This window comes from Echinops telfairi, unplaced genomic scaffold (assembly GCF_000313985.2).
Source record: "Echinops telfairi isolate 266 unplaced genomic scaffold, ASM31398v2 ScPeMD7_5;HRSCAF=22, whole genome shotgun sequence".
Lineage (NCBI taxonomy): Eukaryota > Metazoa > Chordata > Mammalia > Afrosoricida > Tenrecidae > Echinops > Echinops telfairi.
The window spans coordinates 22,765,388-22,782,268 of NW_022103901.1; the positions used below are offsets into that span (position 1 = coordinate 22,765,388).

Sequence of the window (16,881 nt, forward strand, 5' to 3'; positions counted from 1 at the left end):
CAAAACTTAGGGCCACAGAGGAAGGAACAGTAGTTGGAAAATAAGGTCTTGGTGATAGAAATGAAGCTGGAAATTGCATGGTAGAACTTTGCAGAACCAATGACTTGTTCATAGCATAGCAAATACCCAGATGGGATACACAGATATTGAATTGACTACATCTGTCGGAAGACAGGAGGGAGAAGCTCAATAGCAACTGAAACCAGGCCAGGGGCTGACAGACCACCAGTTCGTTGCTCATATATAAGTTTAGGATAAAATTAAAGAAAAAACAAATCTACAGAATCAAATGCCATCTGAATTTTGAGATCATCTCAAGAACAGATTTGACACGTTGAACACTAACGACAGAAGACCTGATGAGCTGTCAGTTTCCCCCCCCCTGGTTGTGGGCTCTCTCTCTCTTTTAATGGTTTTATTTGTTTATTCAAATCATTTAATTGGGAGCTCTTACAGATATAACAATCCACAATTCAATTAGAGTGAGCATAATTGTACAATTTCTGTCACCATCAATTTCAAAATATTTTCTTTAACTCAGGTATCAGCTCCCCTTTAACCCCTCCTCTCACCCCCAGGAACCCTTATTATTTTATTTATTTTTGCTATTTCGTACACCATCCAATTTATCCGCTTACCTACAATTCTGTTAAGTCTTCCCCTTGAGCAGGGTTATACAGTCATCATTACTATCCATTCCCTCATCCCCCTTTCCCACCTTCTCTTCTTGTACCCTCAGGGAATCATTACTCCTGGTACTGTTTCTGAAGGGTTTATCCATCTTGGATTTTATGCATCAAACCATCTTAATTATACAAATGAACATACGAAGGTCTAACAGGATTAATGAGGTAAAATCAAGACCATAATGGTAGGAGGAGGAAATATTTTTTTTATTAAATCATTTTACTGGGGGCTCTTACAACTCTTATGACCATCCACACTTAAACATCCATTGTGTCAAGCACTCCTGTACATTTTTCCCCCTCATCATTCTGAAAACATTTGCTTTCTACTTGAGCCTAGTATCTGCTCCTCATTTTCCCCCGCTTCCCCCTCCCCTATGAACCCTTGATGATTTATAAATCATTATGAGAGGGAGGAAATATTAAAGAATTAGAGGATAGTTATTTGTTTCATCAGTGCTATACTGCACCCTAGATAGATCATCCCTTCCATGTGGGCCTTCTGTGAGGGACTGTCCAAACACCCTCCAGGTGGGTTTGGGGTCTCCACTTAGTCTATGCTCCTTCATGTCAATTTGATTGCTTGTTTTTGAACTTCTGATAGCTATTCCCGTCGACACCTCATGATCACTCACACTGGTGTGCTGCTTCCATGTGGGCTTTGTTGCGTCCCTACTAGATGGCCACTTGTTTAAGTTCAAGCCTTTAAGATCCCAGATGCTATATCTTTGAATAGCCTGGTACCATCACCTTTCTCTATCACATTTGCTTATACACCCTATTTTGTCTTCAGCAATCATGCTGGGATGTGGGTTCTCTTTTTATTCTGCTGGTGAAATTTTTTGATAAACCTAAGTGTCTAATTTTTAGAAAGTCCTATTCATCTACTTTGCTGCTGTTTGCGTTTTCTGTATGTTTGATAGATTATGTTTGCATTTTCTGTTATGTTTGAAAGTGTCATTTGTGCTATGTGTTAGCGCCCCCTGAGACTGTTCCTATTTTTTCTTTGACGGTCTGTATAGTTCCTGGTTTTGCATTTAGGTCTTTGATCCATCCTGTTTTTTATAGATGCAATAAGATATGGATTCTGTTTCATTATGTGTAAATGGATGCCCAATTTTCCAGCACCGTTTGTTAAAAAGACTATTCCCCATTTAAGGTATTTTGGTTCATTGTTAATGACCAGCTGTCTTTAAGTAGATTTATTCCTGATTGTTCATTCTGTTTTAACCACCATGGTTGTACAGTAGGTTTTGAAATCAGAGATATAATGCCTGTTTTGCTCTTCACTAGTACATTGCTTATCTAGCTCTTCTTTACATATGAAAATTTGTCTCATATTATTGAATTGTAGGAAACATGAATTATATACCAATAAAACTGTTGGGGGGGTAAAGTGGTATATTAAAATCTTCTATTGTAGAATTCTTTATTTCAACTCTATTAATTTGATCTATGTATTTTGAGGCTTTCATTGGATATATGGGCACTATGGGATTGTGCTCTTGTTCAATTGACTAATAATCGTTATATAATGTTTTTCCTTGTCATTTATACTCATTTTCCCCTTTCCCATAGTGTCCATATATCCAATGAAGCAGAATTGCCACTCTTTTTCCTTCTCATTTCTTGGTATAGTTTTACCAATTTTGTTGGCATATAATTCAAGTATCATACAATTCAATGGCTTAAATGTCAAAAGAGAGTTGTGCATGCACCACCACAATCATTTTTAAAACACCCTCTCATTCTTGCATCCATGATTATTAGCATCCCATTTTTCCCAACATATCATCACAACCATAAGAAATTATTAATCTACTTGCTGTCTCTAAAGATTTACCTATCCTAAATTACATATAAAGAAAATCATACCCCACCCTCCAAAAAAGACAAAAAAGCCTTAATCTAAAAGATAACAAAGTAGTAAAAAAACGAGAACAAGTTAAAAATGGGTCAACAGAGAAGACAAATGATGTCAAACGTTACCCTAAGTCTATCTGCAGTAATCCACTTCGCAATGCACTCCGGGGACAAGACTATCCACGCCCTTGGGCAATGCACCAAGAAGAGTTCAATGGATGCACTTGGTCCATGTCGGAGCGTGTGAATAAACTGGGGGCTTTCACTGTCACCCAGAGGCTGCAAACATAGTACTCAGAATTTAAACTTTAATACATCCTCCCCCTCTGATTCTGGATTTTACTGTTAATACTTTGATTACACTTAGCTGGCATGCTTCTACCGTGAGAACTTACCTGACACCTCACTTAAGTGAAGTGCTTAAGACAATTAAAAAAATTTTTAAACATACATCAATTGTATCAAGCACATTTGTACATATGTTGTCATAATTATTTTCTAGACATTACATTTTTTCCGTTTTTAATTTTTTTCTGTGATATGTCAATTGTAAAATGATTTGATACAGTGTTTGAGGGATTTTAAAAATGCATTCTGCTACTGTCTCTTCAAAAAGCCTTTATTCATTGACATGAAGAATGAGTTATTATTTTGCCGTGTGTCTTTTGGTGGTGCTATTTGCTTTACCTAACTCTCTGTGGTGAGTCCCCATTGTCTGTGTGATTTATTATTCCCTTCGCTGCCGTTATTTTAGTGTTTACTAAGTCGTTATGGTTTCCCTCTACTATTTGGATGAGGTTTGTTCATTTTTATTTGAGGTTACCTTGTGAGTTACTATTTTTCTTTCCAAGTTTTAATGAGTCTGTTCTCTCAGGAAATCACAACTATACTGCTTAATTTTTACTTTGTGTAGTTATCTTTGCTTACAGATTTACATCTGTGGCTCCCTAGTTTAAGTCTTGTAGGTTTCTTTTACTTAAGGCTCAGAGAATTATGGGAAAATGGAATGGAAAAATAATGGGAATTTCTCCATTTACTTTCTGAAGCCTCCCTCACATATCTCTGTTGGCTTCTGGGTGATTTTGTTATGTTTGAATCTCAGGTTGTTGCTTGATGTCGTTCCTTCTGTGTCTGAAGAATCCCCCCCTTCATTATTTCTTGTAAAGTTGCTCTGGTTCTTACAAATTCCCTTATTTTCGGTGTATCTGGAAATGTTGACATTTTCTTGTCATATTTGAGGGACGGTTTTGCTAAGTACATAATTCTTGGTTCCATCTGTCAAAGTCCATGTGTAAAGTTCACCATGTTGTTGAAAATCAGGGATGTCACTTTGAGGACTAAGGTGTGTACCTGACCACAAGCTATGGTATTTTCAATTGCCTTCGATGCAAGTGCAAGTTGGGCAATAAATAAGAAATATTAAATACAGGGAATCAATACCTTTGAAATAATAGTGTTGGTGAAGAATACTGAAAGTACTGTGAATTGCCAGAAGAACAAACAAATCTGTCTTGGAAAAAATACAGCCAGAAGCTGGGGATGCAAGACTTCATCTCACGTACATTGGACATATCAGGAGAGAGACAAGTCACTGGAGAGAGACATCATTCATGCTCAGTAAAGTAGGTCGTCTGTAAAAAAGACTTTCAGTGAAAGAGATTGACATAGTGGCTGCAACAAGGAGCTCAAACATAATCATTGTGTGGAAGGCAAAGAGCCAGATAGTGTTTCATTCTTTTGTACACTGGGTCACTAGAGTCAGGACTGACTTGATGGTACCTAACACTCATTCTTGGCTTGCACTTTTCTCTCGTTCACAGTTGTATATATGTCATCCAATTGCCTCTTTGCATGTTTTCTGCCGAGAAATCATAACTTAGTCTTAATTGTTTTGTTTTGTAGGTAATTTTGTTTTTTTGCAACGTGCTTTTAGGATTCTTTCATTGCCTTTGGTTGGAAAGTTTGTCTTAGTGGTTTTCGTTTGAGGTTTATCTTGTTTGAGGGTTGTTGAGTTTCTTGAGTTTACATCTTACAATCTTTCAAAATATTTTGAAGGTTTCTTTCAACAAATGTCTGACAGTTTTGCTTTTAATCTCTTCCTTCTTTGAAATTTTGATCACACGTCTTTCCTCTTGATGGAATCACACATAAATCTTAGACTTTGTTTTTCTCCATTAGCTCCCCTCCCACCCCGAGTATTCTTCCAGTGGTTGGTATTGAGAGATTTGTCTTCAGTCTCACCAACTCTGTCTTCCATTGATTTAACTGTACTTCTTTTGCCCTTTCGATGTGTGATCTGTTTCTGAACACTTAGTATTTCTCTTCTGGATTTCTTTTTTAATGGTTTCTAATTTTCTATTTTTTGGTTGTTAATTTGTTTTTTGCATTATTTTCCTGAATTCTTCAAGAGTATTATCTGTATTTTTCTTCATATTGACTAGTTGCTTTACCTTTCTCTCAATCTGTTGAAGGTATCTAAATAGCATTATTTCAGTTTTCTATCAAGGAGTTCCTATCCATCTCCTCCCTGAGAAAGTCTGGTTTTGTATTTTGGTCAGTTGTGTGAGCTTCTCTGTTATTTTTTGTTGTAAACTGGGGTCAGCTGTTATCTCTGAGATGTTGTGGGGTATTGTGTTTGTATTTAACTGGTGATTGCACATTGGTGAGTTCTGGTGCTCCCTGTTGACCAGGTTTTTGGCATTTGCTTCATTTTGATATGTCTGAGTGAGCAGGGTGCGTGAGATACTCTGCTTGAGTGTTCGGCAGAACTTAGATGCTCGCCACCATGATAGGAATGTGTATGCATTCTTGGCTCAATGTTTGATTAGTTGATGGTGGTCTGGGCTCGTGATGGCTGCTATCATTGGTCAGGAAGTCCAAGAGCAGATAGTGACCCTTGAACAGTGGGTGGAGCTGCAGGGTCACCTGAACCTGGACAGTGTAGTCACAGTCACTGTCTCCTGCTACATCGGACAAAACTACATAAATAACACAAGGAAAAGGGAACAGCAACAAAAAGAAAGCAATAATTTGAAAAGGAAAATGGGGTAAAACTAAATGTAAAAAGACAAAGAAAACAAGAAAAAGCAAAAACAATGGAAGGGAGAGGAAAGAAAACGGAAGACACGAAAAGGAGAACGTGGGGGTGAACACCCAGTATGTGCTGGTGCTCTCTGCTAGCCAAGGAGGTCTGGGGCAGGTCCTGGGTGGAATTCCTGCTAGCTTAGGTGTCCAGAGGCAGGGGTCCTAGGGTCAGCCTGGTTCTGGAAAGAGTACTTGCCAGCCCAGGAGGTCGCCGAGGGCAGGGTGCCTGACTGACACTGTCCTTTCTGCTGGCCTGAGGAGGCAGCACACGCGCCTCCACACGCAGGTGTCCTCTATGCAGGAGTTACGCCTTGGCCATCAGATGGGGCCAGTGCTGCACAGGGGAGTGGGGTGGGTGAGGATGGTGGCTGGCTACTCTTCTGATCAATCAATGTTTTAGGCACAAATAATTTTCCTTAAATTTGCTTCTTATTGTGAATTTGGGGAAGGTTTACAGAGCAGATCACCAGGTTTTTAAAATTGTAATAAATCATTTTATTGGGGGCTCTTACAGCTCTTAGAACAATCCTATGGATCAACTGTATCAAGCACATTTGCACATATGTTGCCATCATTTCCAAAACATTTTCTGTCTGCTTGAGCACTTGGTATCAGCTCTTTTTCGCTCTCTCACGAACCCTTGGTAATTTGTAAATTATTTTTATTTTCATATTTTACACCGTCTGCCGTCTCGCTTCACCCGTTTCTGTTGTTCCTCCCCGAGGGGATGGGAGAGGGAGTTGTACATTGATTCTTGCGATCTGTTCCCCCTTACACCATCAGTCTTACATCCGATGATTGATACTCACTTTGCTGTGGTCTTCTTGGTGTATCTTACTCACCCCGCCGCCTCCCTGTTTCCGCCCCCACCTTTCCTAACTCTCTGCTCTTAGTTGGTGAGTGAATGCTGCCCTTGGCATTTTAAATGGCTGATTATTCTACCACAGGTGCGAGTTCAGTACCATGCCTGAAGGGTGGTGAAGGGCCATGGTCTTGGTGGGGTGGTCCACTTGTCTCTATCGGACCTTTTTTATAATTTGTGTTTTCTTCGGTAGTTTTCTCCCACTTTATCTAAGATCTTCTAGAGCATTTCTTGTGTAAAGTGATTCTTAAAAGCATCATCCTTGACGCCCTCACGGTGCTGTGGGGCATGCATTGGGCTGCTTGGCTCCCTGGCAGTTCATAACCCCCTACAGAATTGCTGTGGGTTGGAGCCAGCCTCACTGGCAAGGAGTTCGGCTTAAGATTTTTGCATGGACTATAGGGTCTACCTATATGGTGGAACTATATTAATATACTGCTGGAATCCATTAGTTAAGTTTTTAATTTGCTTCATATATATACATACACATATATATATACATATATATATATATATGTCATCATACATTAATTTTGTTGGACACATGGTTATGATTAATGTAAATCCCATGATAGGCCGATCCATCCATCCACTGGACCATCCTCAGTATGCAGCCTCGACAATGCGATCTTCCCAATGACGACACCCACGGTGAAGACCAGGACCACCAGGGCCAGCAGCCAGGGTGGATGCCCTCCTCCCATCTGGCCGTGGCCAGCGCAGACGTGGGGCTGTTGCTCAGCGCGCCCTTCCTTCTTTCCGCAGCCCATCTTCCTCCTTGACGTGTCTGTTCTCCGCCTGCAGCTTTTATGCGTCCATCTCCTTCTTCACTTCCGAGTCCTCCAGGGACCAGCCCAGCACTTTACACACTACCCGTGTTTCTGTCCTGTGCATGTAATTTATCTCTACATCATCAGATTTATCATTTTCCGCTGGCAACTTAAACACACATCTAAGTTCTGAATCCGTAACATCTTCCAGTTTTGCCTCCTTCCACTCTGGGCGCCCCTTGGGAAGAGACATGACACATCTCCAACGCACACATCCACAGCGCTGTGGCTCGCAGCTTTTCCTGCACCGGGTGATGAGAATTTGGATATTTGTTACAGTCCTAGTACTTCTCGGCAGGGGCTCTGGTGGTGGACTGCTAACAAGGTGATAGAGTTACAGCTTGGAAACCCACCGGGGACAGTTCTACCCTGTCCTATAGGGTCGCTATGAGTTGGCAGAGGTAAAGTTTTGATGTTATTCAGCTGATAGTATCTGAAAAGGAGCTGGTGATTCCCTAGTAGAATTCTCATCTTCCAGTCAGGAAACTTGGTTCAAGGTTGGGCCAGTACACCCCTTGCTGAACCAGCATCATCCATCTGTCAGTAGTGGTGTGCTTAATAAGATACTGGTGAATAGCATTAGGCAGAATTTCCAGACTAAGATAAATTGGGATAAAGGCCTGGTGATCTAATTCCAAATATGTATCGCAATTGATAACGGCCATCAGTGAAAAAATAGGGACAAACTTAAGGACCCCAATACAAAGCATAAACACACTTTCAAACACAATGAAAAATGTCATGCTTTAGAAGACAAAGAATTGGACCTACTAAAAATACATTTATGTACATTAAAGGACTTCATCAAGCAACTGAAGTACAAATGTGCTTGTATGTATCGTGTTAAGAGCTGTATGAGCCCCCGATAAAGTGATATTTTAAAAATTCATAAAAAATGTTAATATAGAGAGCCCACAGATTGGGAAAAAATACTCAGGAGTAAGACAAGATAAGGGCTAATTGCCAAACTCTATAGAAAATTAAAACATCTTAACAAGAAAAATACAAATAACCCAATTTAAAAAAATGGGCACAAGTCATGAATAGACAATCTACCAAAGACAATATCCAGGCAGCCAACAACCATATTGAAGAAATGTTCAAGATCATTAGCAGTAACAGAAATACTTATTAAAACAATGAAAGAAATACAAATTAAACATCATGGAAATCCGTATGGCACTTCCTTAAGCAAATGCAAATCCAAGTACCTTATGATCTAGCAATCTAGGTAGATACCCTAAAGCATATAACATGGACAGACATATGTTCCTCATGCTTATTGCAGCAATTTCCACAATAACCCAAACAGGGAAACAACCAAAAACCCTAACTATAGAAGAATGGATAAACAAGCTCTGGTACATTCACACTATAGAATTTTATACACCAACAACTCTCATCAACACCACAAGCATGGATAAAACCAGAGAACATGTTTAGCAAACTTGGTCAAGTTACAGAGATACATATTTAATATCACCATTGCTATAAGCAAAAACTAAGAAGAAATGTGGTTGATACAATAGAAGTAAAGACTGATCACTAAGAGGAGGTCGGGCAGGGGTGGGAAAAGAGAGCGGAGGGGCCAAAAAATGGAGGGTTTAACAGGAAAAAATACAAATAGGTAAAAAATATTAAATAATATAAAAACTGCCCCATGGGGGGTGGGGGGTGGGGGGAGGGCAGAAGTCACTTCCAGATTCCTTACCCCTTAGACTGAAATATTGGTCAGGGTGGTTACCAAAAGAGAAAAAGGGGATTTGGAGACATTCAAGTTCATTTCAAACAACACAAAAAGAGGGAGAAGAGCCTGGTAAGAGTCACCTGTCAAACAAACAAACAAAAAAGATTCACCTGTGAGTAATTGTGACTAAGATTGCCTGGAAAGCCATAGTGCTGTGTCTAAAACGAGCCCTCTGAAAAACAAGAAGAGAGATCTCATTACCAGCAAGAGCCAGGAGTGCAGGGTGTCCTCTGGATTCCCGTGCAGCAGACCTCCGGGATCGGGAAGATGCTATGCCATCAGAGAGCAGCAGCAGAACCAGGAACCAGAACATGGAGCAGACTGATAGACTTCCCAAACCACGGAGCAAGGAAAGATGTGTGCGGGAGGCTGGCTTCCAGAAGCAGGGTGCCTCTGGGCACTGAATGGGGGAAGTTGGTCTGTTGACTCACATTAGTAGAGCCGAGTGCCTTTGGACGAAGGCTTGTTGGAGTGGGGTGACCTTGGGCACTTAATTCAGGGCTTGCTGATGCATGGAGCTTGAGCTGAGTGCCTGCAGGTTGAGGCTAATAGCAGAGCGGTATGCTTTTGGGTGTTTATTAACTGTCTTGACAGAACTTTGTAATGTGTCCCAAGCAACAACTCAAACCCGAGCATTACTCACTGGCCTGACAACCCATGAACGTCCTGAAGAAACCTTTGCATCTTGACTTTTGTCTGTGAGTCCTGGATATTAGAACCTAGAGCCCTGGTGGTGTAGTGGTTACACGTTGGGCTTCAATCTGCATGCTCGGCAGTTTGTAAATGACCAGCAGCAGTGTAGGAGAGACTGGGCTTTCTACTCCTATCAGCAGTTACCATCTCAGAAACCCACAGGGGGTGGCTATGAGTTTGCATTGACTTGATAGCAGTTGAGTTTGGCTTTTTTTCCCAAAAGATTGAGACAGACTGGCCACAGTAACTCCATTTTGTTAACCGACAGGTGACCTGTCCACTCCCTCCTCTCTTCTGGGAAGCCCTGTTGGTGGTTGTTCCCTGATGTACCCTACAAATTAGGATGTTATGATTAATCTCAATACTCTTGTTATCAGGATGTTATAATTAATCTTGCTGTTTTTTTCTTTTGTAACACGTGTACCCCATAATGCTTGCTTTGTAGAATGTTAACATTAATTTTACTATTCTTGATTGTCACACACTTGCTTTCTTTGTAGTAAAGTCCCTTAAAAAATGAGCCAAATGATTTTTGTGGTTTTTGCCATTATAAGCTTGCTAGTAATTTCACTCAGGGCTGCAGTTTAGGGAAATGCTTTAGTTTCTCTGCAGCCCAACTAGCTGAATAAAAAGACTGTAAATTTTTGGACATTATAGTGTTCACCGTTTATTTGAAATTGCAACAAGATCAATATCAATTAAGACAACACAGACTTTTCGTGACCTAATCTATCCTGGTGACTAATCTGTGTGCACTAATAATGTTTGCTCTTGTTGGGTTGTTTGTACATTCTTCTGGATCTGCGGTTCTCAACCCGTGGGTTGCGACCCCTTTGGGGGGTCGAACAGCCTTTTCACAGGAGTCACCGATTCATAACAGTAGCAAAATGAGTTATGAAGTAGCAATGAAAATGTTATGGTTTGGGGGGGTCACCACTGCATGAGGGACTGTATTAAAGGGTGGCAGCACTAGGAAGGTTGAGAACCACTGCTCTAGAAGGTTTCCAGGGTTGTTCAAATCAATTTTGTCATTGTTGCCTAGATATTCCATTACTGCAAGTGATATTCTTTTATTGTAAAACTTTACAATTTCTCCCTTCAATCCTGTCAGTGTTTGCTTCATTTGTCTGGCAATCCTATTGGTAGATGTGTAGGTTTATAACTGTTATATTGTCTTGCTGTACTGAACAGTTTATCAGTTTATAATGTCCTTTATCTCTTGTAATCCTCATTCTGTTGAGCAACATAGCCACCCCTGATCTCTTGGTTACTATCCGCACAGAAGTGCATGTCCCATTCTTTCGGTGTGTCTTTATCTGGAGTGTTTCTTATAGAAAGTAGACACAAGCAGCTTTCAACTCATGACAGGATTCCATTCCAGACTGTGAATGGGTTCTGAGGTAAGCCAAACTTTTTTTAATGTTAAAAATCCTTTTTAAATGTTTTGAGAATGATGAGGGTAACAAATGTACTTTATACAATTGATTTATGTATGGATTGTGGTAAGAGTTGTATGAGCCCCCAATAAAATGGCTTCACTATTGCTAATCATCCAGATTTTTATAAATCCTTTTTGAAACACACATACATTTCTGAGAATATCATAAATATTCACACTGCAATGTTGTATATAGTACACATGACTAACAACAAGGGGGTCCTAAGTGCAGTTTGTTGTAACTCACATTTCCAGAAGTCAGGGACTACCTGCTCCTATTTTGTTTTTATTTTAAAATATCTAACCTGCCAATCTTGGGCTTTTAATTGGGATAGTTTAATCTACTTACATCTAAGGTGATTCCTGATCAGGGTCTCCGTGCGTCATTAAGAACCCTGCTGGCACAGTGATTGTGCACTGGGCTGCTCAAGTGCACACCCGCTGGACAGAGACAATTAGTATCGGCTTTGTTACTGCTTGATGTGATTGAACTATGGAATATCTGTATTAGCTTCCCATAAAATGTGGTGGGGAAAAAAAAAAAAAGTTAAGTCTCAGGAACCCACAGGGGCAGTTCTACCCTGTCCTGGAGGGTTCTCTGTGAGTCAGCAGTAGCTCAAAGGTAGTGAGTTTTTCAGTCCTGCCATTTAGCAGTTTTTTGTTTTATATGCTTTGTGTTCCTGTATTCTTGTTGCCTTTTGTGTTCATGTATTGTACTCTCTTCGGGCCCTCTTTTCTTTTTTGGTTTTATTTTCTTAGTCGTTACCTTGAAGACTGTCACTGTTTTAAGCTCTTTAACAATCTAGTTTGAATACCGACTTAGTTTCAGTTGTGTAAGCTGTTCCTCTACATCTCCATCCCAACTTTTTCTCATCAGATGAATCTTCATATAGTATACGCCCACTGATAGATGTGTGATTAGGATATAACATAGGAAAAGAGATTACCAACTAAACCAAAGGAACAGTAAGAGTGGCTTGTATCTTTACTTAAGAAGTTCTTTATAGTGTTGTTTGTATGGCTTTGAGTAGTGTCCTTTCATTTCAGTCAAAAAAAGATCCTTTAACATTTCTTATAGGACGAATCTTCTGGTAATGAGCTCCCTCAGCTTCTGTTTATCTAGGAATGTCTTGTCTTCCTTTGTTCTTAAAGGATAGTTTGGCCAAATTCAGTATGAACCAATCATTCCTGGAGTCTGTATTTGCCCCTTCAGGACTTTGTCATCCCATTGCCTTCTGGCCTCCACTGGGAGTGTCTTCAATGAAGAGCTGCTCTCAAAATGATCTGGATTTGGGCAATTTGATGAAATCTCAGAGTATGAATCTTTAGGAATTTATCCTCCCTTGGCTTGCCAAATTATGCTAATTTTCTTGCAAGTCACCCAATTCTTCTATATCATTTAGTTTATTCACACCTGAGTCTCTTAGTTGATCAGTCATTGGCATATCTCATTTTGGTTTCACTTTATTTTCAACTTTTTGCCTTTAAAGTAAGAGTTACGTCCTCCTATGTTCCTTAAGTTTAGTTTTCTATCTATTTGAATGCAATGCTTCCTCCTTTCCTTCTATTGCTGTAGCTGTTTGAGTCTATGACCCCACGCACACTGCTAGGGCTGTGCCCCATGGGTTTTGCTTCTACCTCTCTCTAACGCCACAGCACGTGGGCTCCACTTGGAAGGGACACTGGCACTTCTGGTATTTTTTTACTCTTTTCAGGCTCATGTAAGTTATCGATCAGAACCAAGAATATTAAAAAGCAAAGAAACAAACAAACAAAAAAACCCCAAGAATATAATATACAATCAATGTGCCACCAAATAATTATTTGGCAAAGTACATCCCTGATCAATGTTCTACTGATTGATTGATTGATGGCTAAAAGATGTTTTGTCTGTTCGGTAAGGGCAGGGTTGACCACCATCTAAACCTTTAGTAGCAGTAGATATATAGCACGAGAGAGTAGGATAAAAACCTTACGTTGCAAAATTCACCGCTCATCCCACCCGGCTTCCTGCATTTTCTCATGATCCACTTGAGCTGCACTGTCCGAGAGAGGAACCATTAAGTCCCCGTGGCTACCAAGCACTGAAGTGAGGGCAGTCTGAATAGAATGTAAACAGAAACCGAAAATTGAAGACTTGGTACAAAAAAACCCCTGAAATCGGGTTTTCTGATTATGGGATCAAATGAAGTCTTAGAAATACTAAAAAATTTATGTATATATAATATAATTTTTTGTATACATATACATTCTACTAAAAATCTTTAAATTACATGTAATTCATCAATGATCTCTTTACTAGCCAGTACCGCTCCAAGAACTTCTCCCTCTTCTATTAGCTAGCAACCTCCCTGCTTAGGTACGTGGACTGCTCTGATACCACATACAAACCACCATTGGAAGACAGCAGCGCCACGATGCCAGTTTAGTGTTAGCATTTATTTTAAAAATACACAAAATAGAAATTTTTTACATCAAAGTGTGATAACCTCGCTTCCACATTGTTCCATACTTACCTCGCTTTGTTTGCAAGCTTATGCAAACATCAAGAACAAATGGATTTGATTTTAAGTTTTTTGTTTTTTGCTATGGTTCCTGTAAACAGTTGAGACTGCTACATAACGGAGGTTGTCTGAAAAGGTAACGTGGTCACAGAAACCCAAGAGTAAAAACAGTTGAGTTTGGTTTGTTTAATGAAATTGGCAGAAGTCTTAGTAGCTAGATAATCCAAGACTGAATATTGGCTTCTAGGTATTTTAAATATTAAAAACCTTGAGATTTTCTTCATCTTGTAAACATAACTTAGAACCTTGTTGGCATTCAGTTTAAAAAGTAAAATATTAAACCATGATTTCCACCATCCTGCCCATGACAATATACACTCTCTTTATTATGAGAATGAAACCAAATTAATAAGCAAAATGCATCAGGAATTTCAAACTGTACTTCACGCAGGTCCCGGCTGGGCTCTTCTGGGGCGCACGAACGCAAGCTGACCCTGCAGCCCGCCGAGGGTGGCCGCCTCTGTCCGCCGGGGACACGCCGGCCCGCCACCGCAGCGCACGCACTGCTTGGTTGGTTCCTCTTATTCGGTGTTTCCTGGAGCCAGTCGAGCCTCCACTTGACCTCGGCTGGCCCTGCAGTCCTTCCCTGCGCTTGGATTCGTTGGGGATAGTGGGTTAACACTGTTGTCAAGACTGTACTGTGCCTTTAAGGTACCACATGCCGCCATAGCTTACACAACAGTCCTGCCAAGAGAAATGTACGAAGGGCACGTTTTAGCATGAAATGTAGCTACTACGGTCTGTCCAGATATCAAAAACTCAAGTTATGATTAACAGATCAACTGCAAACAGGGAGTCCAGATCTGCTCAGCGGCCCCGAAGAGCGCTCTGTGAACACCAATCACCACAACTGTCCCGGCGCCAACATGAAGCACAGTCCAAGGCAAGTGAGAATGCTGAACTGACTGGTGCTGTGCACCACACTTCGGATGTTCAAAGTCAATGTCAAAATTCAACACATGTAAAAAACAATAATCCTGCTCCAATGGTTCGGAGAATAACGTTTTTGTATCAGTTCATGAAAGCATCATAGCGCAGTTTCACACAAGGGCAAATCAAAAAGTTTTGCTATAAAATCACAGAAACCCAGTTAAACAAAACAATCAAAATGTGAGGAGATTGTTTCTCAAGGTAACTCTCTCCACCTGGTCTACACCCTGCTGACGCCCGTGCTCCCAGCTCTTGCCCCTCCCCCAAAAATTCTGTGCTCCTCAGTGGACAGACACCACATCAAAATGACAGTCGGGGACCCTGGAGTGACCGTGTTCCCTTTAAATGCTCTTTGAGCTTGAAGAAAAGGCAGGCTGAATAGGTAAGGTCAAGGCTGTCCGGTGGATAGGGTAACCTTCCAGGAATAAGGTACACTGTCACGAGGGGGAAATTCCTTGGCACGACTCTGCTGGGTCTTCCCACCAGTAAGTTTTCAAGTTGCTTCCTAATAAGCCCCTGTGATCGATCACCTTTGCGAATAATCCATCCAGATTACTCCTCTGGAGTCCCAAGAAAGAGCCCCCATAACCTTTCGAGTTGGCCTCCCTGCCTTGAGAAGCTGGGCCCAAGAGATCACCTCAGAACTGTTTAAACTGCACTCGGCTCTCTGGCTCATAGCGGTAGAGCCAAGACTCATCCAGGGTGAAATTCATCCTGTAAAATCATGGTGAAAGCTTGCTGAGGCCAAAAGGTTCGCTTCAACTGCAAAGTGCAGAACCCCAAGGTCCCCCTTCAGCAGCTATCCCGCAGTGGTAACTCTCGTTCCCATCCCTCCCCCTCCCCATTTTTCGGGACCTCCCCCTCGAGTGAGTTCTCTCATCTGGTCTGCAGACAACACTGACCGCAGAGACAGGCTAAACACGGAATAAACCTGGGCGTGCCTGAACGGGAATCCTAGTACCAATACTTTGACTTCCCCTCACATGCCAGACAGATGCTACTCTTTTTGAAGCTACACTTAAGTTTAAAATCTGATTCTATTCAAAGGAAGTTTAAAAGTATCCGACACAAATCATGAAAGTGGTACAGGTTTCAAGGGCGTGGACTTAAGAATTTTCATCTAAGCCCCGTCCATTCTTTCTGCACTGCTTAAAGACAAGGCCTGCCTCTTGCACCTAACCTCCACAGCGGTGGCAGTGACTGAAGCCATGACTGGCTGCAAGCTGGCACCAGACTGTGGTCTCCTCAAGACACTCATTCGCAATGGTCAGAGCAGGAGCCCAGAGGCGTAGATATTAAGATGCAAAAAAATAAACAGATGTACCTTTAGCACTTTATCCACTTCCTGTTTACTTAAGTCTTCTCCACACTCTTGAGCCAACCGAGACTGGATCATGTTCCGGCGTACCCGGTAGTTTTTAGAAAATATTTCAAGCAAAACCTGTCGATGCTTCAGTAGCAAAAATATATTATTAGAAACAGCTGCCTAAAAGAGAAACAACCCCAAACAAAAGCCCAATCCTTGGGCCTAAGCCCACAACGTGATATCCGATAAAAGCCTTTGCCTAAGGACTTCAGGTTAAAGATGAACAAATTTGGACAAGTTATCATCTCTTTCAGATCCTAGTAAAATGATGTACAGAACAGAAATACATTCCCATACGAGTCCTGATGGTGCAGTGGTTACGGGTTAGGCTGCAGTCCCAAAGGTCAGCAGTTTGAAGCCACCAGTTACTCCAAGGGAGAAGACAAAACTTTTACTCCCGTAAAGAGTCACAGTCCCACACTAAACAACAGACCAATATCCCTCTTGAACATAGGTGCAAAATTTCTCAAAAAAACAAAGAAAAAAAAACAAAAACAAAACCTTTGGCCAAGAGAATCCAAAAATATAAGAGAAAACAAATCATTAGGACCAAATGGGATTCATACCAACAATGGAAATATGGTCCAATATTTGAAAAACAATCAGTGTGTCCACCACTAAAAAACATTCAAGAGTTGCAGAAAAAGCATTTGCCAATACCCAATACCAAAGGGAAAAACACTTAAAAATACTAATATAGAACCCAAGGAGATTTGCAAGGTAAAAAGGGGGAACCAACTACAAATATCTACATGTGCCCACCTCCCTGGGGGATGGACAACAGAAAAGTGGGTGAAGGGAGACGTCTGACGACAAGA

General features: G+C 40.9%; 1 protein-coding gene across 2 annotated transcripts in view; it reads right to left on the reverse strand.

Moving 5' to 3' along the window:
- Positions 1–13,621: 13,621 nt before the first annotated feature.
- The window catches only part of POLR3E (RNA polymerase III subunit E), a 32,130-nt gene continuing 28,870 nt past the window's right edge, over positions 13,622–16,881 (reverse strand). For both annotated transcript variants that reach the window (XM_004705732.3, XM_045285677.1), the window contains 2 exons: positions 16,022–16,147; positions 13,622–14,451 (listed from right to left, as the gene is read on the reverse strand). In XM_004705732.3, coding sequence (XP_004705789.1) covers positions 14,395–14,451; positions 16,022–16,147 — 183 coding nt within the window. In that variant the 3' untranslated portion in view covers positions 13,622–14,394. The remainder of the gene's footprint in view (positions 14,452–16,021; positions 16,148–16,881) is intronic.